The sequence below is a fragment of the Sus scrofa genome, chromosome 9 (genome assembly GCF_000003025.6).
Source record: "Sus scrofa isolate TJ Tabasco breed Duroc chromosome 9, Sscrofa11.1, whole genome shotgun sequence".
Classification (NCBI taxonomy): domain Eukaryota; kingdom Metazoa; phylum Chordata; class Mammalia; order Artiodactyla; family Suidae; genus Sus; species Sus scrofa.
In genome coordinates this window covers 74,460,365-74,474,112 of record NC_010451.4, presented here as the reverse complement: position 1 = coordinate 74,474,112, position 13,748 = coordinate 74,460,365, and the positions used below count along the sequence as shown (strand labels likewise).

Here is a 13,748-nt window from a genome sequence, read left to right as displayed (position 1 = left end):
GCGTGTACCGGGAGTGCCGACTGTGAGCCTTATATAGGCAGAACCGAGGAGGGGGGCGCCAAATCCCAGCGTGCTCCGCGGGTTAGGGGGGCGGAGAGGGGGGAGCGGGGGCGGAGGGGATAGGGGGATGGGGGAAAAGGGGGTGGGGGCGATGGCCACGCTACACCGGCCCGCCGCTAGAGGGAGTACGGGATTAAGGAGGGGGTGCAGGATGCTGATGCTGAACTGGCCAAGCTGGGAGGAAAGAAGAAAGGGAGGGGAGGGGAGAATCGAGGACGGCCGGCCTAGCCAGGCCAAGAAAGCAATTGCCCCGGTGGTGGGAGCTGGGAGACCCTTGTGCTTGGACGGGACAGGGTCGGGGGACACCCAGGATGAGCCCCGCGACCACTGGCACCTTCTTGCTGACAGGTTAGTGGTGTGCGCGCGATGGGAGGTCCTGGGGCCAACAGGCCTTCGCCTCCCCATCCCCCTCCCGGGTTTTGGGTACCCAGGTGCCTTTTCTGGGCACCAGCCCCCCTTCTGTGGAGTCCCCAAGGTACCCCTCCATCAGGACTCCCCATACCCCACTTCCTGGGCCCTTTGCGGCCCTTACCAGGCTTGACCCCTGGCCTTTTTTCTCCGCGCCCCCGCGGGCCCCTCCCTGCCCAGAGGCGCTGGAATTCCGTCTCCAATTTCCATTCCCACTCGCCCCCTCCGCTCTCCAGCAGCCCTGCTGGTGGACCTCTCCTGATCTCTTCCTCAAAGAGCAGGGGGTCGTTGCCCATTTGGGGGGGGGGCGTTACCCCAATAATGGGGTTCTGCGGCCGGTAGACGAGCCATAGAAAATGGGTGTCAAGCTGCGCCCCCTTCTACAGAGACACATCTTTTTTTCCCCTTTTCTTGAATGTGATCTGGAGAGAACACAAAAAATGTGCATTTTGAAACGCCTAATTTTCCCCTTTTCCTAAGCGAATTTTTCGGCGATGGAAATCTCGTTTTCCTTAGGTTTTACGGAGTGGGGAAACGGAATCATGATAAATTAGGAGCTAAATAGGGCTTTCAGGTTAGGGTTAACCCCGGTTGGGGGCCAGGGACCCTACCAAGTGCACTATTTGAAGAAAGCAAAAACAATTAAAAACAGCTGTGGATGCCTCCAATGTATTTGGCGGGCTTCGGAGCCTCCCGGCTACGGCCTCTTGGTGATTACGAGGTTTACGCAGAGACCTAGATCTCTCTGCAATGTTATATTTTTCTGAATCCTGTAGGGTGAATGAATACATTTAGTCACGGTCCTCACGTTTAATCCTTTAAAGTGTGTTGCCGGCCACAAATATTTGTGTATATTTATACATATAAACATATATTTTACGTTAGAGAAAATGAGAAAATTGCAGTGGGTTACCACTCTCAAATACAGATGAGGAAGGATGCTTTAAACAAACAAACAAACAAACGCTTAACGTGGACTTCCTAATCGCCTCAAAGTGTTAGGCACTGAGAAAAGGGACAATCTGCTATTTATCTTAGTAAAAGAAGTTTTAAGTGAAAAACCAATTGTCTACAACTGAGTGAGGTTTCTGATAAGAACACAGATGAGACACATTTGTATTTGAAGGCTAAATTTGAGCATATTTCAATAACACTAGCTGCAGATTATTTTATACGTAGAGGATAAAAGAGAATTTGACCCATTGTGGATAATAGGATGGCAGGCATCTCACCTTAAGTGAGCCTTTCTGGCCTAAATAAACTGGAGCACATTTACTGAGATTCTGTTTTTTATCAGAAATAGATGTTGACCATAAAATATATGAATAAGTGAAGTGCAGATTTCCAACACTGAAGTATAATTTTTCTAGGAAGTTGGGTGATCATAATTATATTGTTTAGAAGTGCCTAGTGCCTTTTAATGTTTAGGATGTTTACTCTTTTCTGCAATATAGAATAATTTCAGAAATTCCTGTCTTTGCCAGAGCACTGTCTGGTGACCGCCGGACTGTCAAATTCTTAGCATTTTTTTTAATCCAAGGACGTTACTTCATCTAGTTGTTTGTTAACTGATAGACATTCTTTTTTCAAAAAAATGAGATTAAAAACAGTACAGATGATAGAGAAAACTTAGGTTTAAAAATCTATCCTAAGACTTTTAAAGTTTGAATAAGTTTGAACCTAGTTGAATTTTCTATCAAATTGTTAGCCAGGATTTTTGAGGTGGGAAGGTACACAGAAAGAACAAAAACAGATTTAGTATTATTACTCTTATCAGAATAAAAGTAATTCCTTTTCATTGTACAAAATTCAGGGGAAAAAACTCCAGAAAACTGGGGAAAAAATAAAGAAAATCAAGATCACGTGTAGCGTCTTCAGCCTGCCATGACCCCAGTAAACATTACGGACTGTACTTTCTCTATGCTTGTATATGTGCCTAAGTGATAGGTATTTTTCATAGAGTTACACATGGTAATTTCTAAAAAATTAAAAATAGTATCAAATTAATTTCCTCCATTATTTTTTATCCAAGGAGTCTTAACTATCAAAATGACATATATGTCTGCAGATATATATAATGCAAATGTATATATATATATGCATATATATATAATTCTTTTTAAAAAAGAAATAATATTACTTTTTCTAATCAAAATGTTAGGTGAACAACATTAGTGCATAAATATTTAAAACCAAAGAATTGAGAGTTTTCTCTTATCTCACTATCCTAAAATTCACGTAGTAAACATTTGGTACATTTCTTTGTGTTATTCTACATAAGAAGTAATTTTTACTTTGCTTAGAAATAGATTTTTCTAAGAAAAAACAATGTCAGTTGATAGGTAGTTTTGATAAAACTTTAAAATCTGAAACAACAAAATAAAATAAAAACAAAAATACAATGTCAACAGATTAAATACTTGAGATAACATTTTTGTATTACCTAAAACATTAAAACCACCCCCCCCAAATTAATAGATGAGAATTTTAAATACTTTTTTGACATTTGATATCATAAGTGAATCTTGAATTTTCTTGGATATTTGGTCCCGGAGTTGACCGTTTCTTATTTGTTTTGCACAAGGTTACACACAAAGCAAAAAGAGGTGCTAATGTACATTATTTAGCTTATCAAATAATAACTGGGCATTGTATTTGAACATTTTAATCCATTATTATGAGAATTTGCTGTGGATCTATAAAGCTGCTGATTTACCACCTGTATTTAACTTCTAGTGTGGTGGGAAAATTGTATTTCAAAATAAAATGGGATTTTCACTTGTCAAATAATAGCTAGAGTTTCTAACTGGACATTTTACTTATTTAAGACAATTTACCATGGTATCTGTGAAGCTGTTGACTTACCTTATACATTTCACTTAATTTCTAGGGTGGTGGGAAAATTATAGCTCAAAAAAGTGGCATTTTCACTTGTCAGATAATAACTGGACTTTCTGGTTGAACATTTTATCTATTTTAAATGACAATTTGCTATGGATCTATGAATCTGCTGATTTACCACATGTATTTCTTTTAAATTTTAGTATAGTAGGAAAAATTTATTTTTAAGAAAATAAAGTTTTCAGTTGTCAGATATTAACTGGACTTAGTACTTGATCATTTTAGCCACTTAAGAGTTTGCCATAAATCTAAAAACTTGATTATGTGATATATTTAGTTTAGATTCTAGTATGGTGAACAAATTGTATTTCCAAGCAAAATGAAATTTTCACTTGTCTTTCAGACATTGAAAATTAGTGAGGGACAGCACCAGAAAAGACTGATGAGAGAGAAAGATAACACATATCCTGTTTCTGGCATTGATTTTTACTGATAAAAACCGGGCTCCAAACAAAATGTTTAAGCAGTGAAGAAACCCTGACATGTTAAAAAATTCTCAACCAAATATTCAGATTGTTTAGGATTGTAATAAGTACAATATTTATGGAACACATTTTCTCCAAAATCACCAGCTTCTTTGTTTATTTTTCTTTTTTATTGTCCCCACTTACTCCATCTGACCCCTTTTCTTAAAACTTACCTTTATCTCCATTCTAAACACCCAAGTGTAAATTCTGCTGTTGATCTTATTTCCTACTTTAAGTTTAAAAGAGGACTCTAGGTGGCCAGATGACATGGGCTTATGTGTCCGTTAGAGATTCTTGGGCTGGAGCTCTGTTTCAGTCCAAAGCTTCAGAGAAATATTAACATGATTTTTTTTTTCCTTCTATCCTTTCCAACCTCTCTTGCAGAGATAGAGCCAGACATGACAAAAAGACAGACACACATGGACAGGCAGAAAGACAAACATGGACAGATAGACGCATAGGCGTGCACACACACACAGACGCACACACACAGACACACACACACACACACACACACACGACATCCAGGCTTTTTCTAAACTTCCAGATCCAGTTCTCCAGTTAGCTGTCTCCCTGATTTCTAGTAATATTAAGCCAAAGCAGCCATGCAAAATTCAAAACAAGAAACTGGTGTTTTTAAAGATCAACAAGTCTTTTCAAGTGACTATTTTTCCGATTGGGGTTTTCAGGTTGGTAGGATCAGAGTCTCAATGCTCTTAAAGTTGTTTCACATGAACTGCTTCTGAACTGCTTCCAGTGAAAATTCTCTCAAAGTGAAATTCTGGTCATCTTGTATTTTTTAAGCAATGTGACTATACTAAAGACAGTATTGAATGAAAAACACTCCACAGTCTGACGCTGGAACAGACATTTCCATTGATGTCCCTTCTCTTCTCGTCTTTGTTCCACGTGCATATATATTTTTACATGACTGTTATTTTAATGTGTAGATTTTTTATACTTTGCTTTGAAAGATAAGTGAATCTTGCTTTCAGCTAAGTATTTGTCAAGGCTTTAGGATGCTCTGGTGTGTGAGATGCTGTGCTTTGTAGACTAGCGGAATTGCTTTGAGAGTGTGAGGCGGGCTGAACCAGCACCCGCCAGGTGTGTGAGTTACTGGGTTTGGGTTTGGGTTTGGGAGCAGAGTCCCTGGTAAAGGATCACAAGCCTTTGCCCTGGGTCTTCTCTTCATCAATATTTTTGTGAATAACTTTGGTGAAGATCTAAGATGCTTGCTTTACAAATCCGTGGGTTACTTGAAAAAAGGATAACTGTTACAAATAAATAACAGAATTTAGAGTTAACCTGTTTTAAGTAGGCTACAGTGCTGTCCAAAAAGATATTTTCTAGGAGTAAATGCATCATAATTCATGATTCTAAGGAAAGAGGTGACTTTATACGGTGGCAATTTTTGAGAGAAAAAACAGTTGATATGAACCAGCAGCATGATATGGCTGCAGTAAAATAAAAAATTAAAAAAGAAAAAAGGAAAGAAAAAAATCAAATTTAGATTCCGGTAAGAGTATAGTGTCCATATGTCACAAAAATTAATAGTACCCTGCTCTAATTAACCACATCTGTAGTATTGTGTCCATTTCTGGCTGTCACATTTAAAGAGAGACGTTGACAAATTAGATAACTTCCAGAACGGTCCGCAGGGATGGTGAGGGGTCTGGCAATCCTGTCATAGGAGGTATCCTCAAAGGGTCTGGAAATGTTTAGCTTGAAGACATAAACTCTCTTCTGTTTGCTTCGGGAAGCAAAACTAGCTTCAGTGGGTGAAAGGCAGCAATGGATTTCAACTTGAGACCTAATGGTGCAATTCAGAAAGAGCATAAACTTAACACCTTTACTTGGTCTATTCTTTTAAAGTATCAGAAATATTCACCTTTCTTGCAATGAGTATTTAATTTCAAGGCCGTGATAACATTTTAGTGGAAGACAGCAAAAATATTAGTGTTAGAAACATTTTATTTTTTCCAATAAACTGTCTGAAAAGAATAGTCCTGTGTGTGGCAGGTTGATTTCTTACAACTTGAAAATAGCTGCAACAGGACAATTGAACACATTCCTTCCCCTCTCATTCCAATTCAAACATAAAAATCTGAGAAGTAAAGATTTTTTGCCACCTTGCAAAGTATCCAGGCTTTAACTTGCTTCCTAGAGTTGGTCCTTGCCTGGTGTTTCTTGCTTGCTGAGAACAGGCTTCTCAGGCAGAGTGGCTGCAGATGCTGGAGGCGCTCTGAGTTAATGGGGGAGCAGACTGCTGCTGGCCACTGGTCCAGGAGAGCTCAGCCTTTGGCTGCTGGAGCCTCTTACCGGGGAAAAATGTGGGCCATTCTCCCTTCTGCAGTCCCCCTTATATGTCCTTGCAATACAGTTACAATTTTTAGCTTTTCAATAGAAAAGAAAACCCTTCAATCAAAAGTAGCTGCTGACCCTGTGCTCTTTTAACTTCTCTTCAAGTTAGCCTGGTTTCTCCCTTCCTCAGGGGCATGATCTTAGCGGCTCAAACATGGCTTGGGGCAGATTTTTCTTTCTTCTCTGTCTGCCTATTGTTTATTTTGATTACCATCTCTACTTTGAAAATGTGATTTTTTCAAAATTAGTTTGTGGAGTATGCACACAGTACCCTACTTCTAAAAGGTGATATAATGCATCGAACTCCTCAGAAACTATGTTTTCACTCCTGAGCCTTGAAAACTAAGGGGACTCTGATGAGAAAAGTGAAGAAAGCAGAGAACATTCTTCAGTCATCTTTATAACCAACTTCTTCCTGCTTCTTTTACTCCTGCCTCTTCTCTCCACACCCAGAACTTTCTCCTCCCTCAAATTGTTAGCTCAGAAATATGGTCACTCCATCCCTGACTGTGTGAAGTGTATTTTGAATGCTGTACAAGTTTCTCCTCTTCTTATTTTCTCTGTCTTTTATAAAAGTGTCATGTACTTTTGTGGGATTGTAATAATGTACCGGGCAAGTTGTGATGGCTGGGTTCCCAGTTGTTGAAGATGCCACAGGCGTTCCTGAGCTGAGCTCATATTTCCAAGAGAGAAATGCTCAAATATTGTCAACGCTCACTCACCTGATCTGCAGGCGGCTACTTGCAATTCCTTGAATGCAGTACTCGCTCCTGCTCCTGGGTTTGGAAAGTAAATAATCCCCAGTGTTTAAATTTTAAACTTTAAGGAGGTATTTTAGGAATAAATAGCCTCGAAGCATGAGTTGCTGGCATGTTTATTAATGTTACAGTCTTGCAAAAATCAACATGTTAGTAAAAGCTGAAGTGCTGTTTTCTTTCTGGGTGACTTTGGTAAAATTTTAATTTTTTTATCTTCATCTAAGGATTTCTAGGCCATATTTATGCAGTAGGAGTTTAAATGTGTTTTATCGCTTAAATGCACCCATCTTTATCATGTCTTCTTTTCTACTTAATTGCCTTGGACGAATCAGATTTTTAGAATAGCTCTTCGGCATTCTGTACCACGGGAATCGCCAGGGCATCTGTTGTGACATGGAAGGCAGACTTTTTCTTTTCTGACAAATGAAGCCCTTCATTTCAAAAATGTTTAGGAGTTAGGCAGCCCCAATGTAAGTTCTTTCCCTTTCTCTAGCTTTTCACTCATTCATCTGGTCACCACTTTGATTATTATGGAGATTTGGGGTTCACTATGAATTTGAAAGGAGAGATCACAGTTAATTTTCCTATAGCAGTTGAAGTGAAGTATTTTAGTTCCTGATTTCTTCAGCAATAGACATAGAAGGAAAGTTGATCTTTTACCTTGGAATGCAGAAGAAAAAAAATTAGCCCCTAGGTTTTTCATTTTTTTTTTTTTTTTCTTAGCAAATTGGTGTTTCTCGGTGTGCGGTAAAATAACATTGGCTTTTCTCTCCTCTGAAATAGTTAATCAATGTAGCACTCTTAACATCTTTCAGTTTCTATAGTTAGAGAGTTGATGCTAATCAAAGACCAGTATTGCAGAAGTGGAAACAGAACAGGTTGCTACATGCGCTTATCAAAATTGGAAATGTATGCGATTTTTTTAATCTAGTCATTTTACTTCTAGGAGTTCACCTTCTAAATATCCTCTTTTAAGTGATGAAAAATAAAATTATAAGGATGTTTATTGTAATGCCGACAGTAATAATGAAAAACTAGGAAAAAATAATGGGCATCTTACTAATAGTTCTTTTATTCATCTTTTTTTTCGATATTGACTGGTTTTGAGACCCATTACGCTAATGGGGTTGACAAAGATTAATCAATTAATCACACATATAAATGTGCCCTTAGAACTATGATAAGTGCTACAAACACAACTAGAATATCTAAGCAGAGGATCTGGCCAGAGTCGGGGCAGGTGTGGGGGAGTAGGGAAGTAGGTACTCAGATCTGAAGAATGAGTAAAATGTTAGTGAGGTGAAGAGAAAAGGTATACTGGAGGTCAAAGGAAGAAATCTGTAGAAGCCCTGGGGCAAACTGCCCTGGCAAATAGAAGATGCTGGAAAAAGTCCAGTGGGGTTGGAGTCCAGAGAAAAGGGGAAGCTCCTTATGAAAGGAAGCTAGATATGAAAGGGGGTCAGGGAGCAAATTTTGCAGGATCCGTTAGACTACTTTTTTTAAAGAGTGTAATCTTCATCCTAAAACCTGCAGGAAGTCGTTGGAGGGGTTTAAGCTGGACTTGATCAGATTTGCATTTCAAAAAGAGCACTTTGGCTGCTTTGTGATGAAGGGATTGAAGGGGTCAGAACAGATTGCCGCAGTAGTTGGAAGGAGACTTTAGTAACCCAGAGTAGAGATGATGAACTCCGGGGCTAGGGTGGTGCTGGGCAGATGAAAATGGGAGGGATATTTTGAGGGCGCAAACAGCAGTAGGACTGGATCATGGATTGAATTTCGGGTGGGGGGAGAGTGGCAGAAGATGTCAAAGATGATTTCTAGTTTTCTGTCATATTCTTAAGCGTGGTGATACCATTCTCCGGATGAAGAATGCCAGAGAGGACCAGACTTGAAAGGAAAGGTCAGGAGTCCTAATTTGGACAGGCTGAGGTTAAGGTGACGATAAATAAATTATGATTGAGCACACAGCATAAAGCTGTGCAGTCTTAAAATGTGATTTCATGTAAATGTGTTCAATGTATATGCTTAGGGGGAAAATGTAATCATATTCTGTAAAGAACAGCACGGCGTGTGCATGTTTCTATGTGGATGTATACAAACATATGTTTGCATATGCAGAGAATGTGGAAAGATGCAAAGATTATAAAGAGCCAATACCCGCGGCAGTGGCATTGGAAGAATGACAATAAATAATCTGAGAGGAAACTTTTCCATTTTATACCCTCCTGGTTATACTATTTGAATGTATTACAGTGTGGCTTCTATAATAAAGAAAAATAGTGACAGTTGCAAGTAAATGCCTGTTACTCTATTATTATTATATTTTTAATTTCAAACAGTTTTCCCTTCTGTTTTACTTCCCTAACCCAGTAGCTCTTACGGCTTTTGCCTTTTAGTCCTTTCCCATTAGATTGCACAATCAGGATAGATTTTACAGTCCATGTAGTATTTTGTGTTCTACCTTTTACTGATTTTATTAATTTCAAAACAGTCTAACATTTTGTAGATGAGGACATTAGTTTGTGATGGTGCATAAATTACATAGCCCATTTTTTAAGGGTCTCACTGGTGCTCCTTATTTATCTAGTGTTTCTGAGATGGAACACAGTACCGTTTCCGGGCAGTGAAAACCTAGTATGTGCCTTTGTCAGGCTATTTGAGCAAAGAAGTAAAACTACAAAGAGAACTGGATAACCCTCCCTTTTCTATGAACTAGTCTATCATACCAACATCTCTTTTACTGAACACTTAATTTTTCCTCCAATTTTGATGTGTAATGCAAAGTTGATGCTGGTGCCCATGCAGTTTTTGCATTTGTTGCATTCTTTTCTCAGAATAAATACCCCAGAGTTTATGAGAGTCAGCGAGTATGCTATCAGTGTAATTTGCTTCTTGTTACATCTGGCTTTCCTCGAAAGGGTTAAGCTGCAGCTCTCAACCAGGAAGCCTTAGCCAGGCCTGGGAACGAAGACTTGCTAAGACGCTATCTTTTTAGCCTTGTGTCGGCCCGGCCAGGAGGCCGTGTGGAATTTGGGGTGATTGGAGATTCTGGGCTTTTCCCTCCACTGGTGAGCAGCCTCTGCCGTAGAAATATCATTTCTCATGTGTCTCATGACCGTGAAGAAAAAAAACCGAAACAGCCCTATATTCCATGATGCCAACTCTAGGACAGTATTTTTTATCATTTGAACATCTTTTTGAATCACATTTAAAGAAATCTAAAATTTCCTTCATATTAAGTGAAGAATAAATAATAGCTCCTATTTTTTTTTTAGTGCATCGCTATGTGTTAAGCACTTTCCCAAGGGTTTAAAGTGTACTATCTCATTTAATATTCACAATGTCTTTATGAACTGGACAGTGTTCTCTCCCTACCAGATGGAGAAACTGAGGTAGAGAGAAATGGAATAACTTCCCAAGTGGACAAACACTGGGATTTTGAACCCAGGCACTCTGTCTCCAGAGACTCTGAGTTAAAAGACTACCTTTATCCGTTCCAATTTTTATTTCACTCTAATGTCTAAAATCTTACCGAGCTTGTGCTGAAATTATAAAATTCCAATAACTTTATATTAAATAATTACCTATGTTTTGCCCTGCCAGGCTCTTCTCTCTTAAAGTTTAGAGGCTTCTTATTCTGGCATTCTTGGTTTAGAGCCTTGCTGTTACACACTTCTCTTAGGAATATCTTTTCCTGACAGTCCTCTTCAGTAAAGCTATTTTTTTCTCCGTAGGTTGTAACTAAACTTTTGGCTTTCCTCTTTTAATGAATCGTTTGTTTGTGCATGTGTACATAACACATAGGATTAATTTCCGTGGCCATTGCCTCATTGCCAGCTATTTCTAATCCAACGGTCAGGGGAAACTTACTTTTTTCTAAAAGGAAAAATAAGTTGAAAAGGACCGACTAGTGACAATAATAATGTCATCTCAAATTACACAAAAAACATGTAGCTTACAAATTGCTTTCCCATTTATCCATTTGGGTGTAGTATTAATACATAGATGACAGACCCTCTGCAGTCAGCCAAGAAATGGGTTCAAAATTCAACTCTACCACATACTAAACATGACCTAGGATAAGTTACAAAATTTCCTTAGACTTCTTATCCTCATAGTAAAATGGAACTAATAATACCTGTTTCACATAGTTGATGATGTAAGGATTAGAATAGTTATATATAAAACCTTTATGATAGTACTTTGCATTTAGCACTCAAAACGTGGTAGCTAATGATAATGTCAACTAATGTTTTTTAGAGACAGAAATATCCTATACAAGATTTCAGTATAGGAGACAATTTAAACAGTATGAAGGATAGTTGCAAAAAAAAAAAAAAGGGAAGAGAACATGTAGCGGGCAAGGAAGCACCATGATGACAGAGAATGATGAACGAAGGGAAGAGATGTAGGGACATGAGCTGTCTATCCCATTTATGAAAACAAAGTGTCCCTTTTGAGTGAGATAGGGAAAGAGACAGATCAAACAGTGGACAGAGAAGATTTGACAGTTCGGTTCTAAGGTGAGTGTGTTAATCAGATTACATTTCATTTGACATATCCTGCTGTTTACTTGGACAGTGATGTCGGACTAAGTTATTACTTATTTCTATCCCTTGATATTCTGATTAGCTCATCAGCAATCAGTCACTATTCACAGCTCTTCAATTGCTTTTATTAAAGAGCAAACCCCACTTCTCCCAGTCAGCAAATTATTCAGGTTTAGGAAAGAGTAATGTCTTTTCAGAGAGTGTTTGCCCCACGCCAGATAAGATGTAGTCATGCTGCTACAAGATTCTGGATGAATCATGGGACCTTAAGACAAACTTTAAGTATCAAATGGTTTCTAGGGAATTTAAGGGCATGCCAGACATCATTGGATTAACTCAGGATTGGATGATTTTTGAGAGGGAGCATTGAGGAATTGGTTAAATTGTATTATACCTTGATATGCTGGCTAATTTTGTGAATGTCTTCTTAGTTTGGGCTCTGTGAACACAAGATGCATGTTATTCTTACATGTGTGCTTTTGTGTTTATGAATTAGAGTGAAACTCCCATCCAGGTACTACTGTAGCCTAGATTATCATGATCCTTTCAAGATTCCTGAGAATCGTCTGTTCTCTTTGGAAGAGGTCCAAGAGCCAGTCTCTACAGGTTGGCTTTTTTTTCCACACTAGATTTAACCTTGAAAAGTTATGTACGGAATGAATATTTTATAAATTGAGTCATATTTTCCCATCCTAAGGAAATCTGTTCTTACAGAAAAAAATGGTATTGTCCTTTTCTAATGAAAATAAAACATTTATATACTAGCTTTTTTTCAGTGAGTATTCTGCATTTGTCATCATATAGATTACAATAATTTTCTTCTTTTTTTCTTTTCACCGCTGCACCTGTGACATATGGAAGTTCCCAGGCTAGGGGTTGAATTGGACCTGCAGCTTCCAGTCTACACCATAGCCACAGAAATGCAGGACCCAAGCCACTCCTGAGACCTATACTACCGCTCACAGAAATGCCGGAGCCTTAACCCACTGAGTGAGACCAGGGATCGAACTGGTGTCCTCATGGACACTCTCTGGTTCTTAACCTGCTGAGCCACAATGGGAACTCCAAATTACAGTTATTTCTATTCAAGAAGTTAGCTGAGTGGATCCATGATCTTGGACATACAATTATATATGGATATTTCAATGTTACAAGATTTCTCCCTGAAGGTGTGGGACTTGAATGTTTAAGTAGACGCATTATCCATGGTGTTGTGTCTTGCCTTTATTGACATTGCCTGATGAGTAAGGCCATAAAAAGTTGTCTTTTTTATAAATCTAAATAAAAAATCTTCTCTCATCAAAGCAGGACTTTAGATGGATCAGTGTGAACTTTAAAAAAGTGAGTATGCGCAAAGCAACGCCAGCATTAAAATAGAGCTGTATCTGTGTTATGTGTTTAAACTATTTTACCCTGCCTGTGTTTTTTAACAGTTGAGGCATCAGTGAGATTTGTCTTTTGAATGTTGAAATTTGTAAAAGCAAACTAGACCACCCTTATCAAGGACCTAGAAAGTATGAGCTGTGATATGTTGATTCACCTGGTAAGGATGTGCAGTGGCTTTAAATTTTATGCTGATTTAGTGAGGTTCTAAAAGCCAAAGTGAAAGACAAAAAATTCCATAGACAAGTTATGCTAGTAAATCCTTTAAATCACCCATAAAGTATAATATGTGTGGTTTTGTGTATACAACTCAGAGCAATAATTCTTTTGCACAACCTGGTCTGAGAACCATGGGGCTAGACTAAAGGAAGGAACAAAAGGTGTGCAGCCTGGACGCTGAGACCATTACTTCTTTATGGTAACTCCTCAATCATGGCAAAGTGAAGAGTTCCAAAGAATGCATGCTTACCTGTGGGATTTACTCCATTCTGCTGTAGGTTCAAGCCTTTCTACAGACATGTTAATAGATTTGCTCTTTTTTGTTGTTGTTGTTGTTGAAAGCATCTTTCCTGAACCCAGGTAATGTGATGGATTTAAATGTAAATGTTGCCTATCAGGCTCACATATATACATTGCTCTTTGAAAAAAAGTACAGAAGAATTTAGCCACCTGCTTCCTGTCTTTCTAGGTTGGGATTTCCCACTGTCCAGTAGTGACTTACATGCTCTTGCAAATTGGCTGCCATCTCTGGGCCAGTTGGAGATAGGAGGAGTGAAGTTTTCTGGTATAAGGCTAGCCCTACACTGGCGCATTTGAATATCCTATATACCCATTGGGTTTTCTAGGTCTTCTGTTGATCT

The 13,748-nt window shown here is 38.7% G+C and overlaps 1 protein-coding gene across 8 annotated transcripts in view; it reads left to right on the top strand.

Annotated features, from left to right (window-relative positions):
- SGCE (sarcoglycan, epsilon) overlaps window positions 209-13,748 on the top strand; it is a 71,191-nt gene continuing 57,651 nt past the window's right edge. For 4 of the 8 annotated variants that reach the window (XM_021101979.1, XM_021101977.1, XM_021101976.1 and 1 more), the window contains exon 1: window positions 211-408. In XM_021101979.1, the coding sequence (XP_020957638.1) occupies window positions 372-408 (37 nt within the window). In that variant the 5' untranslated portion in view covers window positions 211-371. Of the gene's footprint in view, window positions 409-13,748 lie in introns of all 8 variants that reach the window. The other 4 variants (XM_021101978.1, XM_021101974.1, XM_021101975.1 and 1 more) reach the window with 3 other exon arrangements.